General features: G+C 37.5%; 2 protein-coding genes across 3 annotated transcripts; one reads left to right on the top strand and one right to left on the bottom strand.

Moving 5' to 3' along the window:
- Positions 1-31: 31 nt before the first annotated feature.
- si:ch211-188c16.1 (uncharacterized protein LOC562677 homolog) lies at positions 32-8,834 on the bottom strand. Of its 2 annotated transcripts, none has more exons than XM_059502540.1 (16): positions 8,690-8,834; positions 7,610-8,444; positions 7,291-7,470; positions 6,042-6,462; positions 5,755-5,893; positions 5,464-5,504; positions 5,324-5,369; positions 4,856-4,978; positions 4,534-4,693; positions 3,147-3,270; positions 2,617-2,651; positions 1,804-1,867; positions 1,689-1,723; positions 1,540-1,603; positions 395-479; positions 32-291 (listed from the first exon to the last, which is right to left on the bottom strand). In XM_059502540.1, the coding sequence occupies exons 1-15, from the start codon at positions 8,696-8,698 to the stop codon at positions 407-409; spliced, it is 2,349 nt and encodes a 782-aa protein (XP_059358523.1). In that variant the 5' UTR covers positions 8,699-8,834; the 3' UTR covers positions 32-291; positions 395-406. The 2 variants fall into 2 exon arrangements, with proteins under 2 accessions (XP_059358523.1, XP_059358522.1); XM_059502539.1 differs by having other exon boundaries at positions 4,856-4,988; positions 5,331-5,369.
- Positions 8,835-9,610: 776 nt separating this feature from the next.
- Positions 9,611-16,268, top strand: c8a (complement component 8, alpha polypeptide). The gene is made up of 11 exons (XM_059502538.1): positions 9,611-9,730; positions 9,792-9,900; positions 10,417-10,564; positions 10,648-10,795; positions 10,972-11,161; positions 11,856-12,038; positions 12,937-13,177; positions 13,307-13,429; positions 13,523-13,680; positions 14,551-14,776; positions 15,823-16,268. The coding sequence occupies exons 1-11, from the start codon at positions 9,621-9,623 to the stop codon at positions 15,969-15,971; spliced, it is 1,785 nt and encodes a 594-aa protein (XP_059358521.1). The 5' UTR covers positions 9,611-9,620; the 3' UTR covers positions 15,972-16,268.
- Positions 16,269-17,176: the final 908 nt, after the last annotated feature.

Genomic DNA, 17,176 nt, shown 5'->3' with positions numbered 1-17,176 from the left:
ACAGCTAAAGGAGAAAAAAGGTAAAACTCACTGCTGTACACACGTCCATTTATTTTGTATTTTATTTCACAAGTTTCATTACTAAACAAACACATTATCAGACCACCAACTTCATATGAATAAGTGCCACATCCCCATTTCATTAAAACCCCGAAGCTGTCTTTGTTTTGTCATTCACCGTCAGTCTACCACTGCTTGCTCACACTTCAACATTGAAGATATTATTTATCAAAATGCTACACTAAGTTGTCTTTTTTCCTTGGTATTGATAGAGGAACGCCGTCAAAGTCACTGTGGAGGGAAAAATAAAACAATCAGGGTATGTACAGTATTTGCTGGTTAGGGTTTCTTTCACTGGCTGAAATGAATGGAGTAATGATCCACACACACACACCTCAGACGCAGCTCACAGAGAGTCAGCGTAGAGAGCTGGAGGAGGCAGGAGATCGATGTCTGCGAACTGGAAGGTTTCTGCCTCTCTGTGGAGAAATACAGACGAGATATCAGTTGAAGAAAGTGACGTGATCACACAATCTGCCTCTGTTTCTCTACATGATTAAAAACCTGATTACTGAATGATTAATAAATAAGAATAAGACACTGGGACATTATGAATAGTACTATACAAGCTATAAATACATAACTGTTAATTGTATTTTAATTTTGATGACTATTCAAATGTAGCAGACAAGTAAAACAGTGAATAGACACGAGAAAATGTGGTTTTAAGAAAACATTGCATTATTTCTATATGTGACTCTGGACCACAAAACCAGTCATAAGATGTATGCATCATGAATAAATCATCTCTCCATTGATGTGTGGTTTGTTTGGAGGACAATGTTTGTCTGAGATACAACTATTAGAAAATCTGGAATCTGAGGGAGCAAAACAATCTTTAAAGTTGTTCAAATGAAGTTATTAGCAATGCATGTTACTAATCAAAAATGAAGTTTTGATATATTTACAGTAGGAAACAAAATATCCATGAACGTGATCTTTACTTAGTATACTAATGATTTTTGGCATAACAGAAAAATGGATGATTTTGACCCATACAATGTATTTTTGGCTATTGCTACAAATACTGTATACCCCAGAGACTTAAGACTGCGTTGTGTGTTTGTGCTTGTCACATATGAAGTTGGAAATATAATATAAAAATAACTAAAGAATATAAAAGTAATAGCACTCCTAGAAGAAATACCTAAAAAATTGTAGAGATACTCTACAAATAAAAATGTAAAAATAACTTCAGAATTAATCTCCCTTCATCTGTTAGGTGTTATGCAAGGAAAAAAGCTTTAATTGGGGTCAGGACGACAAGTTATCCATGTAAACACATTAATCATCACGAATGGACAAAAAAATTACAATTAAAAAAATTTACTTTAAACACATCACCAGTGCTCCTGAAAGAAGTGAGGAACAGTACATAAAATCATCTTGGGTCTTATTTAATAATTCTTTGAACGGTCTTCAAATATTGGTGTGCACTGCTGGACATGAACAGTTTATCTGCAGCGTCAAAGCACTCACTGTGTCTGGACGTCTTCAATACTCCAGTCACCGAAAGGATGAGGAGCAGAAGAGTTATCATCAACTGAGCAGAGAGAGGAGACATGATGAACAACAACAACAGCACAAAACACATTCAACCACACTGAGAGAGTGAAACGCATACTTACACAGCTCAGGCATAGAGGAAGCTTTGATCTGACTCCTAGAAAGAGAAGAATACAATCAGTGCACGATTCAGATAAACGGCTCAAATCCATTTTATGAGACGAAGTGGAGGCCTACGCATTTTCAGCAGACAGCGAGAGCGTGTCATCTTCATACATCCACTCCTCGCTGTCATCAGTGACTGGACGAACACACAAAAATCATCCACAATTTCATCCAGAAAGTGACACCACCACATCTTTTGATATCCACATATTTACGTCTTCTCTGCACGGTTGAGAAAACTATAAACTGGCCCAGACTGTCTATCATTAATAAAAGTTTTAGGGCTGCTTTGCTGCCACTGGATGCTTTAGACGTGTGAAAGGAAGCATTTGGGAGGCAAATTCTTACCAGTTTCAGAAAGCAGGGACTAAACGCGATTCAAAAAGCACTCAGGAACGGTTTAAGACCAAACAAGGCTCTGTTATGAAGTGGCCAGGCAGTAAGATTAAAGCCTATTAAAACATATTTGTGTCCCTGGAGCACAGAAGCAATCTTAAGTCTCTGGGGAATATTTGTAGAAATAGCCCAAAAAACTAAAACATAGGTCAAAATGATTGATTGACGTTCATGAACATATTTTGTAAATTTTGTAAATTTCCTACTGTAAATATACTTAATTTTTGATTAGTAATATGCATTGCTAAGAACTTAATTTGAACAACTTTAAAGATGATTTTCTCAATATTTATTTTTTTGCAGTTCTGCAAAAGATGCAGGAAGATCACTGGATGGTTATATAATGAGAGTCCAGTCCTATTTTCAGATTTAAATAAGTGAAATAAAAAAAAGCACAGAGATCAGATATTTAATGAAGTGCAAGGGTGCCAATATTTTCGAGCTCGACTGTATAAAGAAAACAAGAAAAGGAGAAAAGAGAAAACTCACAGCTACTGGTGAGCACAGGATTCTGATGAGAGGACCTGCAAAGATCACAGCGTCTCAGATTCAGATCCACAGTTATCGTGTGATGATGTGCTTCACATATTCTGTTATATGACACAGGAGCCACATTGGGTAAAACTGTTATGGACTGCAGCAGTGCAGGGCCTGATTTGAGTCATTACTAGATCTTACTTGATTTTTAACCTAGAAGCTTTCTATTTTATCACTTCTGTTTTGGGAAGCAACTTTCTGAGGACATTGAATTTCTTTTGGATGCTGGCCATCCATGAAGTGCAGTATTAAAACTATATTTCAACTACAGTCTTCCTAAAAATCCTGCTATTGCTGCTTGCCACTATATTTATTATTATTTATTCATTTTTATGCAAACTAAGCCTCTGCAGATGAGTGCAGCAGCACATATGGTCTTCAATCAACAAGGAGAATACAATAAAGTGTACAATTAAACCAATGCATGTAATGCATGTTGTTCCGGGTTTGTACATGCTGTGTGTTGCTGGTTTGGTCTTTACCTGCTGCTGATACTAAGGTTATCTCCATCAGTTTGGCCTCGTCCAGTGGCCTGTGATACCTTTTTTCCAAGCTCAAGCATCTCCTTAATGTTCAACTCCACGTTCATCACAGATATATAGCCATCTATAAACACCAACACAGAATCAATCAAGTGAAGCTGTATCAGCGACAAGAGTGGTTTAAATAAACTCATGCATGAGATTTTCTCGGGTGAAATTTTTGGACAAAGGGACCGACGTATTCTGTGGGGTACAAACATTTGAGAGAAGCAGTGAAAGGGTGTTTGTTGTGAATATTTATTCATTTCTGCAGCCTTTGTTTAGCTCACAGGAAGCATTTAAAACTGCATGTAGTGGGAAATCTACTCACCCTCCGATAAAAGTTGATTTAGTTCACATATTTACACATGTTACAGGGGACTTACCCGTAAAAGCTTTTGTTCCGCATTAGCATATTAGGTTTACATTGAAATGTAATGAATTAAATGCTTACATCTGCCTCTAAACGTTTCAGGAAATCTAAGGAGATACGTCGTCCTTGTAAGGGTATAAATCAAGATACAAAACATGATATAATAGAAAGATCTGACAGTCCAGGTTCTATGTTTAGTGACTGTTTTGTAATAGAAGTGATATTGTGACAGAAATGTAATGATTTTTGAGTGACCGAAAACTGCATCAAATAGAGTTTGGCTTATTTCTGGTGTAGAGCCCAAACAAAATCTCACAAAAAACAAAGTTTTTATAATATCGACTTCAAATTTGGAACATAACTTAGTTAGATATACGGCTTTGATTGGAGTACAACATACATATATATATATATATATATATATATATATATAGTTTTTTTTCCCTGTAAACCTAAACTTCTATAACTTGTTTTTTACTTGCTTTCTTATTTCAGCATTGATCTGCTATCTATGCGTTGTCTTTAAATAGAGACTAACCTTAGGTCTGTATTAAAAAGTGTTCAGAAATTACAATCATGTTGTAACAAGCAATGATAAACAATTTTTTTAGTTTTTCATGAATTTATACAAGGGCGACGTATCCTGGGGGATACAAATATTAAAATCAAAAATAAGAATAGGAATAAAATGTATCATTTGAGTCCCAATGGGATGGAGAATAGCAATAAATCAGTTTGCTGATGTCTGTTTTTGGGTTTATTCATCCCAAAGAGTGGTGCAGGAAAGAACGAACATGTGTGTGACCCTGGACCACAAAACCAGTTTAAGAGAAAAATATATAATTTTGACTCATACAATGTATTTTTGGCTATTTCTACAAATATACCCCAGAGACTCAAAACTGCTTTTGTGCTCCAGGGACACACATATATTCTGCATGGCTAAGAGATCAGAGATTGTCAGGATTGTCTCACATCTGTTGTCGGTGTCTCTGGCGAGCCATTTGCCCTTGGGGCAGTTGACGGTTCGGATGATGCTGATGAGATCCCCACTTTTGACGGCCAGGTTGTACTTTCTCAGTTTGCTGTCTGCCAGCACTCTGGCGTGATACATGGGCTCTTCCAGTCCAGTGATCTATTGAGAAACACATCAGGAACTGCATTCACTTAAACATGTGTGTACTTGTGCAGTCTTCTTTAAAATAAACGCCAGTTAGTTTGAAATACAGTTGCATCTAATGTGCCGACATCCACTGAGTTTATTAGGTGTGATTTTAATGTATGCATCTGAATTCACTTTAAATTTCTTGTGCATTTCATTTCTCTTTTTATCCTTCTCTTTCTGTTCTTTCTTCTCCTTCTCCAGACGCTGCTTCTCTTTCTTCTTCTGCTCTTTATCCTCATGATGTTCAGGACTCAGCTGCTTCTTTCTGAAACAATCACACATTTCTTGCAAGTCAGCTTCTATGAGGAACGACTCTTAACTTCCTTTGATCTGAATCAATATTGGCAAATAACAAGATCATCTTATCTTAAGTTCTCAGCAATGCATATTACTAATCAGAAATTAAGTTTTGATATTTTTACGGTAGGAAATGTACAAAATATATTCACGGTACATGATCTTTACTTAATATTCTAATGATTTTTGGCATAAGAGAGAAATGTATAATTTTGACCCATACAGTGTATTTTTGGCTATTGCTACAGATATATCTGTGCTACTTTTGTGCTCCAGGGTCACATATCAACAACGAAAGAAAACATAATACCTATCATGCTGGTCATTTTGATCTTCAGCTGCATTAGACCTTCAAAATACAGTTAATAAAACATTTTATTATTTTCTTAAGCTGTGGACTGCATTTCACAAACAACAGTAGAGTGAAATAAATGCTGACAAACCACTGAGTGACATGCCATATATTCCTCCATGTTTCTTCCTTCTGTCAAACAAATCAAGAGAGAACGAGAAAACTAACATGGCATCATGATCATGCATCTTACATTATACATAAAACATAACATCAACCTCTAAATCATCAAATAATGTCAACTAAACTATACATGCAATTTAATAATTTAACGATTGCCAAATATAAGACAACCACTCACCACAAGGCTGGTATCTGCATACGGATCTGAAATGGAAAACATGTGCAATCACATTTTCTCTTAGTTTTCTGTGAATGAGACTGTTTTGTTGGCATAATACTCACTCTTAGGAGCTCCTTTACACTTATAAGAGCTCTGAGCAAATGGAAACCTGGGGACTGTTTGCACATCCTCATAAACATTATCAAAGGATTCATGGAAACACTCTTGTTTAGAAGACCTGAGGGAAAAAAACAAGTCTGATTTGTCTTGACTGCAGTGTAATGAAAGAGAAAGAACTATGTTGAGAGAATACCACCCTGGAGTCACACAATTAATAATCATTTCAGGAATATCCTACATAAGACACATTAAACATATGTTTTTACGCTGGATGTGATGGCAGCTGGTGTTCTCTGCTCAGGCTGAAGGTAGTGTGTGATCCATTGGGTCTCAGGTCAGAGGTCACTGGTTCTGTATTGGACACATCTCTCACTTCCTCTGAGGACTGACAGAGAGCGTCTTCTAAACGCATGCTCTTCGGACGAAGAGGACTCGGACACCGCTGGACCAACACAGCCTGTGAACACAGGCCGTCGTCTTCATCTTGCAGTGGAGGAGGAGGTGGAGGCAACGAATCAAGCTCTGGAAATTCAGTGGCCTCGAAGTCCAGGGCCAATAGATTCATGCCATTACTATCTTTGGCTTCCGGTGCAGAAATGTCAAAATCTGGAAATTCAGGGGGAGGAACGCTTGCGTCCTCAAGTGATGCATTAACAGTGGCCTGAAGCTCAGGCTCAGGTACAGATTCTGGAAAAAATTTAACAAAGCCATGTTTTAAATGCTTGTAACATGCCATTTAACAGAGATGTAAGACTGCACATTCTTCAGTACATTAATGCAGCAATCTGATTATAACCTACACTATTTTCTTCAGACGTATGTGCCTCTAGAAGCTTGCGTTCTGCAAGTGAACAGCGCTTTGTTCATCCCAGAGAAGCACAAAATCACTTTCACAGACTTTTACTTTAACTGTTCCCTCCTGCTGGAATGACTTCAACTCGATCCATCTTCAAGAACCGGCTTAAAACACATCTCTTCCATCTTTATTTGACGCTCTATCTCTAGCACTCTATTCGTATTCTATTTTATCTATTTGTTTACTTTTTTTTTTAAAATAAAAACATAAAAAGAAACATGACAATTCAAGACTTGAAATTTCTAACTGCTTGTTTTCCATTAGAAAAAGATTCTCTTCTATGCGTTTTCTTTTTATCTATTATAGCGTTAACAAACAAACAAACAAACAGCTTGCTGTGTTACGTTACTTTCAGCTAACGGAGCACTTGCGTATCATTGCTCCTTTGTTGGTTTTGATTGCTACTATTGTCTTCATTTGTAAGTCGCTTTGGATAAAAGCGTCTGGTAAATGTTTAAAAGTAAAAGTAAAATGTAATTGATCCTGTGAAGGCAAAGCTGAATTTTCATTATTTCAGCATGAATGATTTCTGGAAGATAATGTGGATATTGTAGCTCATTTATTGATAATGGTATCACTGTTATTGTTGGAAATAGTTTTTGCTTCTAAGCAAAAATCAAGGAGCAATAACTCAAAAAATGAAGAGAACTTCTACAAACCAGTATTAAGTGCTTCGCTTGGTTCACAGACATGAAGTCCAGTCTTATATTTGCTCAGATCCACATGTGGGGGTCTAGGAGGCTTTGAGGGTGTAGGGCCTAAGGATGCAGGGTCAGGGAGAGGTTTGCATGCTTTCTGAGGCTGCGTGACTGCACCATGCACCATTACAGAGACGGTACCTAAAGTACAAGAACAGGTGTAAAAAAATCTATTCCTCAGGTCTTACATTAAAGTAACTTTACATCTTGTCTCTCACAAACTCAAACTGCAAACATTCATATGCATCCACGTAAAAGATTCCACAGTTTTGCAACTTACTGTGTGACGTTGCATTAGCCTTCAATGGAGAAAGCTCTGGGTGACCACTCTCAGATTCAGTAGACGATGGAGGACTCTCTGTGTGCTGCACTGGTGCTTTACTGGAGTAGAAGCCCTTTGGTCTGCCGCACACCAACAGGTTCCTCTGACAGAGCTTCCTCTTGGCTTTCTCTAGTGTGCTCAGGACATGCTGGTCAAAGAAATGAGTAACGCTTCCCGAAGATGAATCTGTCAGCGAATCGTTTGGTGAAGCGGAGCGATCTAGCGATCCAGGATTTGACGCCCTGGTCTCTTGGACGTCCCCAGCTCCCGAACTCCTGGACTCTTCCACCTGAACATTAAAAGTGCCACTGTTTTTCAAACCCCCCAGACCATTTTTACCTATTTCTTTAGTGCACAGTGAACCTCTGGCCGAGCTGAAAGGTGTAGGAATTGGTTTCATGATGCATTTAAAAGGAGAGGTGATGCCCTTTGAAGGAGGTGCAGAAGAATCATGCTTTGGCTCGCTTGGAAGTGGCAACACGAGGGGCAAATGGCGAACTTTGAGTGACTGCCTGTTCTGGCCATCTCCAGACCTACAGACTTCAGATGTATTGTCTGGGAAAGACACAGGGCGTCTCCCTGAGGGTGTTTTCTGGTCTTCTCTCACAATGACCCGGCGTGGACCTGCGGCCTTGGTCTCCACAGCTGAAGAAAGGCTCATGGTTATCAGACCAGAGCGACTCGTGACAGATGTTGGGAGGCGTTTGGGTTTATCAGGAACCATAGGTCTGTGCCTCGCCTGGATCTCTTCTTGAAACTTCGCCCTTAAGGATTTGAAATTGTTGCAGGCTTCCTACAGCCAACATAATATTTAATCAGTTAATTAACAGATACCAATTCAATTTAGTGTAATATTCAAATAGGCAGGCGTTTAAATGCATGATTATTGTACAAAAGCATGCAATTAAAGTACAGCGACATAAAACAAGAACATATAAGCAGAATACACGTAGCGTAGAAACTCTACATGGCAAAACAGCACATGTTCGGCGTCTTTATGCGTAGCAATTTGTTGTTAATACCAAACAGTTTGTTTACCTCCTCCATGTTCGTTTAAATTCTCCTTGTCCAAGCGTGGGTTACACAAATATTACATAATATCTTCAAAAAAAAAAAAAAAATTGCTAGCACTACGCGTTCAGACAGCGGAACATTGTTCTTATCGATTGTATTAACTTCCAATCCTGCTCTGCCGATGGCATGGCTAATGAATATTAATTACGTTGCGTGTGCGTCTGTCGGTACTCCTGTCTGATTGGATACAATAGAGACGTTAAAAAGCGGGCGCCCAGTACCGGACAAATAAAATAACTCGAATGATTATATAAAATATCGCTTGGATTATTTATTTGCCCGCTACTGGCGCCCACTCGGCGCCCACTAAAAACTCGTTGTTTTTAAATCTTTATTCTTTATGTTGTCCAATCAGGACTACCGTGCGACGCACACGCGATCTAATTAATATTCATGAGCCAAGAAGACTTCCACAGAGTAGGATTTTTATTTAGATCTATTGTGTATTTATAGTTAAACATCTCAATTAAACATGACATATTTCATTTAAGGTAAGTAATACGGCCCAATGAACCGATATGAACGAATTCTCAAAGGTTTTTCAAAGGTATTTTAAACGTATTTCTAATTGCACATTGAATCCTGTTGTGTTTTATGATTGTATCAATTTTCTAATAATTTTTTCTTCTTCTTCTTTTTTACAGTATGCAGTGTGTGCAAAGTGAAACAGGCAGTTGTAAACTGGTGATAATTGCTTTAATCATTTATTTAGATTCAATGCAAGTCCTCAACCTGCTGTATTTGTTCATGATAAAGCTGATAAGGTTTCTTGTAAGTCATGTATTTGCTCGGAGGTGGAGCATTCTGGGCAAAAGTCAGTTTTCCCCCCAAAAAACCATGTCAATCATTAATAATGCTGACAAACATTTTGTAGACTGGACCCAGAAGATCAGCAATGTGGAGATTTGTGTTTTCTATTTGTACGTTTGGATTTGTTTTATCATGTTTCAGTCACCATATTTCTGCCAGATTCACTGATGACTTCCTACAATCATCAAGCAACAGGTAATAATTAATTTTAGGAGCTTTTGGTGTTATACCATGTAACCATATTTTATCTCTCCAGGGCTAACTCTTCGAGACACACCAGAGGAGTCCATACTCCTGCTCCTATTGACTGTAAACTCAAGAGCTGGACGCAGTGGTCACCTTGTGATTCATGCAGAGATAGGACGGTAAAAACACTTTAAAACCTGGATATAGTCATATATAACAGTCATATATAACAGATATGGAAAAGAAAGTCTCTATTTTGTCTATTGTAATGATGTGTTTGTTAATTATTGAAAGAAAACCTTGAAAAAAAAATGTGTTAGCAGCTTACATTTTTAACCCTTCATGAATTATTAAACTAAATTATTTTTACTTTAAAACCTTTTTTTACCACAAAAAAAAAGTATGTTATTTATCTGTCATTGCATCAGAGGAAAATTGTAAATATTTGTTTATTTATTACATGTTGGTATATATTGGTATACACACACACACACACATATATATATATATATATATACTGCATATATGCTTCTGATGTATGCATTAAAAAAAAAACATTTACATACATAAAATGCAAAAATGCAACATGCAAACATTTTAATATCATTGTTTTACTGTCCAGTATATTTGTTGCAACTATTGACGCACACTTATAATCTGATGATAATCTTTCTGACGTGACTGATGTCTCACAGATTCGCTTCCAGTACTTGGAGCGAGCATCTCAGTTTGGGGGGCAGAAGTGTGTGCACAGTCAGTGGGATGAAAGACAGTGTCCAGAAGAGGGCGAGTGTCAACTACAAGAAGACCACTGTGGGGACATGTTTGCTTGTGGGCCCAAAGGTTGATATTTCTGCCTGCATTTCTTTCTACATGTTTGTCTGTATGTCTTTTGAATGTATTGCATACTGTTTGTGTTCTCGCAGGACGCTGTGTTGGACAGCAGCTCAGATGCAATGATGAAATAGACTGTGTAAATCACAAAGATGAGACTGACTGTGAAGTGATAAACAGAAGAGAAACCAAATGTACCGATATGCTGACTATACCAGGAGCTGAAAGAGCCACTCGAGGGTAAGACGTATAGCAGACTGATTGTTTGGGTGCTTCCTGCTGAATATCACTGACATACTGTACAAGACCAAATGCATTGGTTACACATCCAGAAAAATGACTTAAATCCACACTACAGTACTGCATGATGTACATGTATCCAAATTGTAAAAAAAAGTTGGTTTTTATTTCCTCAGATATAATGCGTTATCTGGTGATTTTGTGAATCATGTTCTGGACCCAACATACTTTGGAGGCGTTTGTGAATACATCTATAATGGGGAGTGGCGGAAACTCACCTACGATCCTTTCTGTGAACACCTCAGTTATGATGATGCTGAAAAATATTACCGGAAACCTCACAACTTCCTCTCATATCAAATAATGGTATTATCTCATGCCTCTGTTAATTTAGTCACACAAAATAACTGACTTGTTGTTTCTTTCCCATTCATACTGTATATAGAGAGAGAGAACGGTTCTTAGTCACTTTGTGTTATGTATATACATAACTTCATAGGGCATATCTATATTATGGATTATAAATGCAATACAAAGCATGACGGTTATGGCATGTGGATTCAGAAAAGATTAGAAGAGTATGGTTGAAAAACAGGGTGCATATTTTATCTCAAACTTAGCTTTATTAAGTGAAATGCAACCTTTCAGAATTAATAAACACTACTATGTTGGTGCATAGTGGTTTAGGGATAGTGTAATTTAAGGAGAGACAACATACTGGATGTTTCATGTTTTATTGCCATATTTTATACTTTAAAGCCAATACGTTGGCTGAGACTGTAAACATGAAACTGTTCAGTGTTCAGTTTTCCTGCATTTAAACTTTGAGGCTGTATAGGGACCCAACAAGTGTTTTAAATAAACCCATTTATTTAAAAAAAAAAAGCCACATCATGATCAAAGGACACCTTACATCTGAAAAGGCGGCCTTTGTTTTGTGCTTTCCATTTGACCAAAATGAATTGCCATAACTGTGCAGGTGGAATCATTTAATGTTCAGAAGGACTCTGTAAGGACTGGTTTAGGAAGAACTCACTGACGATGTTATTGTCCCTGCCAGGCACAAGCAACTACAGAGGCAGCATCAGAATATTTTGAGGATGCTGTTAGCTTTCTCAAGGCAAGGCAGACAGAAATATCCTTTAACGCAGGAATGACGAGGAGAGTCGCTTTTGTGGAAATTGGTCATGATATTAGTGCTGAATTCAAGTTTCTACGCAACATATCACAATACAATAATAAGGTAAAGTAATACATTTTGGCTAATATTTCTACTTAACTCCCTTTGTTGTCACCATATACCAGCAGAGCTGGATAGTAACTGATCACATGTAATCAGGCTCCAAAGATAAAGTACTTGTAATTAGATTAAATTGCATTTTAAAATACTCATAATCGGACTACAGTTAATTTTCTTTTATTGATTACATGATTACATGTTATTTAATTACACAACTTATTCATAATTTAATTTATTGATTCTCCCTAATTTCTCCTTTTTTCATCTTTTAATTGTTTATTTCTAAAATAGCCTATGGTTAATAGCCTCAGAAAGTCATCCAGTTTTGTGGACATTCACACAGAGATCAGTCAAAATGTTGATTGAGGAAATGTAATCTCTTGACATTAAACACAACATAGTATGGTGATTATAAAAACTGCGCTCACAAATGTAAAAATGCCACTAGAAATCAGTTCCAGGGGGCAAATATTGCCTGATCTAGTAGTATTCTGGCACAGAAACTGTATAAAAAACACAATTTCACAGTATAAAATAAATATAGATCAATTAAAGTTACAAAAGTTATTCAGTCAAGGGCAGTGAGTGTTTTTCCTCACTGTCTTTTGTTGTTTAACACTGACACAGACAGAAGCGGGTATGGTATAGACTGCTGTCACTTTATAACCTCCAAAATACTAATACGCATGCATTTTCTTTCATTTGTATGATTGGTTGGTTATCCTTACAACTGTAAACTTGTAAATTGCTCTCAGTTTGAGCTGAGTTTGTCTCAACCGACTGCATGACTTCAACTCATTTTGTTTTTCTGACCTCACTGGAAAAACAAGATAAGTCATAAAGCCTGGATAATGCCTTGGAAACTGCAGCATTTTAATTATTTCTATTTTTGCGTGTTTAGGAGGTGGGCTTTGTCAGGCTGTTGTCAACAGTGCAAACCGCTCAGTTTAAGATGAGAAGCAGAGACTTGACTCTGGACGAGGACATGCTCTGGGCTCTGGGTGATCTGCCTGATCAGTATGATTTTGGTGCATATTCCCAGTTTTTCAATGAGTATGGCACACACTATGTCACAGAGGGTACCATGGGTGGAGTCCTGGATTATGTTGCTGTTGTGAACAAGAATGCCATGCAAAGAAATGGTATGAAAATTATATTTACAAGCGAAACAAAACAGACAGTGTATCAAAAATAAATGACTGAACTGTATTTTTCTAACTCTGTTTAAGTGAGAAAAACTAACTTCTTTACCACGTTCTTTTCACTGTTAGAAATGACTGGGTCACAAATCGGAGGATGCCTTGGTTCATCTTTGGGACTGACAGCAATCGAACAGAGTACAACGATTTCAGTAAAAGGAAAATCATGTCATAAAGATGGAAAAAAGATGACGAGTAAGCAACTTGAGGCACCATGCATTTTCAGTTCTTGTAGTTTTACATTAAACTTATTAAATGAAACCTTTATTTTATTTTCATATTCTACAGTTGACGATCAGTCCAGCAGTGCTATTGAGGATGTGTTGGGCTTTGTAAAGGGTGGACACACCGGCTCCAGCACTGGAAGTTTGGCTGTCAAAGATGCCAAAAGTTACCAGGACTGGGGAAAGAGTCTCAAATACAACCCTGCCCTCATTGAGTTTGAGGTGCATTTGCCTGACTAACTTAATATACAGCACTCGGATGAAGTCTTATATTCTTAAGCTACCTGAGACTTTGAGATACCATAAAACAGAGAATTGCAATAATCCAAACGCGAAGTTATCAAAGCATGGATAACTGTCTAACCAAACCTTTCAGAAAGAAAATGTCTTATTTTAGAAAGCGAATGAAGCTGGAAAAAACTTGAGGCAATGACGGAGGATACATGTTCATCGAAGGTTACTAGAAATTGCATTAAAAACAGACAGATTGCCTATGGTGGAATTATTAAATTCAGATTAGCCAGATGGACCAAAATCTCAGTCAGGGTTAAAAAGTTATTGTATAGCCAAAGTTTGACCTCGTTGAGGCAGGAGAGTAGATTGTGTAAAGCAGAGGGTCATTTATTTTTTATCGGTAGGTAATTCTGACTGTCGTCTGCATAAATATTGAACAATTCTACACACTTTCTTAAAATCGAACCTAAAGGAAGCAAGTAGAGGGAAAAAAACAACTTTTTCCTAAATCTTGGAGACAAAAAAACCCACAGAGATTGGACGAAAATTATTTTAATTCAGATGTGTCTAAAGAAGACTTCTTGAGTAGAGGGGAAATGGTTTCCACATTTGTTTAAGAGGGATAGCAGACCAGGGCCAACAGAATCGACTACCAGTTAAAAAAACTGGGGATGTATCACATCCTGCAGGCAAAAGGAGGCAATAATTTCAATGAGATGGAGAGGCCAACGGCTGAGTAGATACACTAGAGCTGACATATAAAAGTATCTTTTTTTGATAAGTTTTTTATCAACTATATTCTATTCGTTATTTGTTTCGCCTTCAAGGGTTTTAATGGCCATTGTGGTTCTGTCATAGGTGTCACCGATATGTGAGCTGGTGCGTTTAAGCACAGCAGCGGAGCAGCTTCGCACAAAGTTGCCCCATTTGAAGATGGCATGGGAAGAGTACATGCAGAACTTCAACCCGTGTCACTGCGTCCCCTGCATGAATAATGGCATTCCTGTGCTCTCCAGGACAGACTGCAGTTGTATATGCAAAAATGGTTACAGAGGTGATGCCTGTGAGGAGACGGAAAGAAAAGGTAATGTGCTTTACCAAAGGAATGTGATCACAAGTTTGTGTTTTTGTGCAGTATGACCTTTTTTTCTGTGATCTTAACCCCTTTGCTAATTGGCCATGTCCGTAATTTGTAAAGAAAAAGTTTATCTGCAAATGACCTACCATATTTCACCTATCACAGAGGTCCCGCGATTATATCAGTCCCGCACGAATTGGCATCTCTGTGATTTGGTGGGGTTGTATATAATTTTTTTTCTAGGTTTTTTTGTTTCCTGTGTGCCTTTTTATCCATATTCTTCGAAGAATGGAGGCTGCGTTGGAGTGTTTTGATAGTATTATACAAAGCATAAAGCTTGAGCTATTAGAGTTTAATCTGGTGAAATGTAAATGATACAGGGCATGGAACTATATTTCTTTCTTTTTCTCAGGACATTAAGTCAGTATTTTGAATAAAACCACATGCTTTGCTTATCCCGTGCACGACACGAAATTCAGATTTGTGTGGGAGGTAATGTCTAAATCACACAAGTTCCTTAGTTAATACTAACCCTGTGCAACCAGCGCTTGTTAAGTATTTTACAGCTTCAAATGCAGCTCAACTAATCATAATCAAGTATCAGAAATAATTATTATAACAGTTTTTTAGTGACAGGTGCAGTTTTAAACAAATCTTGAATGCATTGCAAATGGCTTTGAATGAAAGTCTCTGCTAAATGAAATGCAAATGTCTGTATGACATAGTAGGAGTTATAGTGGGTCTGTGCAATAACTCACACTTACGTTCTTTGTACTTGACCACTTTGCTTTTACTAATTACGTGATGCATTTCCTGTATTTGGTCCTAGTGTTCAAATAGGCTTGGAGACTCATCTCTTCACCAATACAATGTGCAATATGTTATGTTTTGCAACCAAATTATATGCAGTTTCTGATTTAACTTTTGTTTGAGTCTGGATTTTAATTCCTGAACATGATGAATGATAAGATATACTTAAGCCTCAAATACGCTATCAAGCTCAGTCCTGAAGATCAGATCATGTATGTTAAGTTAGTTTTTCCCTCTGACAGGCCCTACACATGGAGATTGGAGCTGCTGGAGCTCCTGGTCGCCATGTGTGTCTGGAACAAAGACACGAAAACGGGAATGCAGTAACCCCCCTCCAAAAGATGGTGGCCTGCCTTGTCAAGGAAGCAGTAATCAGAAGAAACGTTGCTAAAATCTAAATATACTCATTTTGACAGTGTCCTGTCATTTTATACTAGCTTAATGCCACTTCTGTCTACTTTCTGTCTGCTGGTTTGTTATTACCGTTACCAGGTAATGTTGTTCAATTTAGTTTAAATGTGTTTTTTTTTTTTGTTGTTCTTGAAATATCTGATTTCAAGTCCCGGCTTGTGGTCCTTTTCCGGTCATGTTCACCTCGTTCCTCTCTCTATACTTTCATATCAACATGAAGGCAGAAAAGCACATAGATATAACCTGAAAAATAAAAAAAAATTACATTTTAAGGAAACGTTTACTTAAAATTTTCTTCTGATTGATTGCAATGAGATTTCTAATGAATGTGATTGAGATATTAGAGCAAGAAAAACATTTTCAAAGAATAACAATGTCTTGATTACGTTATGTAACCCTCGTTCCCTGAAGGAGAGAATGGAAATATTGCATCAACACTGACATTGTGGTTGTCACTTGGGAGCCCCAATCACATAAGTGCGTGTGGCATGGGCAGCTTACACATCTGGAAAGACACCATCAATGCTGAAAGGTAAATCCAAGTTCTAGAACAACACATGCTCCCATCCAGACATCGTCTCTTTCAAGGAAGACCTTGCATTTTCCAACATGACAATACCTGACCACATACTGCATCAATTACAACATCATGGCTGCGTAGAAGAAGGATCCGGGTCATGAAATGGCCAGCCTGAAGTCCAGATCTTTCACACATAGAAAACATTTGGCGCATCAAGAGGAAGATGTGACAAAGAAGACCTAAGACAGCTGAGCAACTAGAAGCCTGTATTAGACAAGAATGGGACAACATTCCTATTCCTAAACTTGAACAACTTGTCTCCTCAGTCCCCAGACGTTTGCAGACTGTTATAAAAAGAAGAGGAGATGACACACAGTGGTAAACATGGCCTTGTCCCAACTTTTTTGAGATTTGTTGATGCCATGAAATTTTATCAACTTATTTTCCCTTTAAAATTATATATCTTCTCAGTTTAAACATTTGATATGTCATCTATGTTTTATTCTGAATAACATATTGAAATTTGAAACTTCCACATCATTGCATTCTGTTTTTATTCACAATTTGTACAGTGTCCCAACTTTTTTGGAACCAGATTTGTACTTAAGTATCGGCATCTATGGGATATTGAAGTTGACTTGTGCGTTTCACCCTTACATTCCTTA

Source organism: Carassius carassius, chromosome 20 (assembly GCF_963082965.1).
Source record: "Carassius carassius chromosome 20, fCarCar2.1, whole genome shotgun sequence".
NCBI lineage: Eukaryota > Metazoa > Chordata > Actinopteri > Cypriniformes > Cyprinidae > Carassius > Carassius carassius.
This window is presented reverse-complemented; position numbering and strand designations above follow the sequence as displayed.

Bases quoted from the DNA above. Each gene is read 5' to 3' on its own strand.
- si:ch211-188c16.1 (XM_059502539.1), bottom strand. The intron at 6,463-7,290 runs GTTTGTAGAAGT...AATTTTTTCCAG, and splicing joins AAGCGAAGCACTTAATACTG to AATCTGTACCTGAGCCTGAG. The intron at 3,271-4,533 runs GTGAGACAATCC...TGGTGTTTATAG, and splicing joins CAGAGACACCGACAACAGAT to ATGGCTATATATCTGTGATG.
- c8a (XM_059502538.1), top strand. From the start codon at position 9,621: ATGTGGAGATTTGTGTTTTCTATTTGTACGTTTGGATTTGTTTTATCA. The intron at 10,565-10,647 runs GTTGATATTTCT...GTGTTCTCGCAG, and splicing joins GTTTGCTTGTGGGCCCAAAG to GACGCTGTGTTGGACAGCAG. The intron at 11,162-11,855 runs GTATTATCTCAT...TGTCCCTGCCAG, and splicing joins TCCTCTCATATCAAATAATG to GCACAAGCAACTACAGAGGC.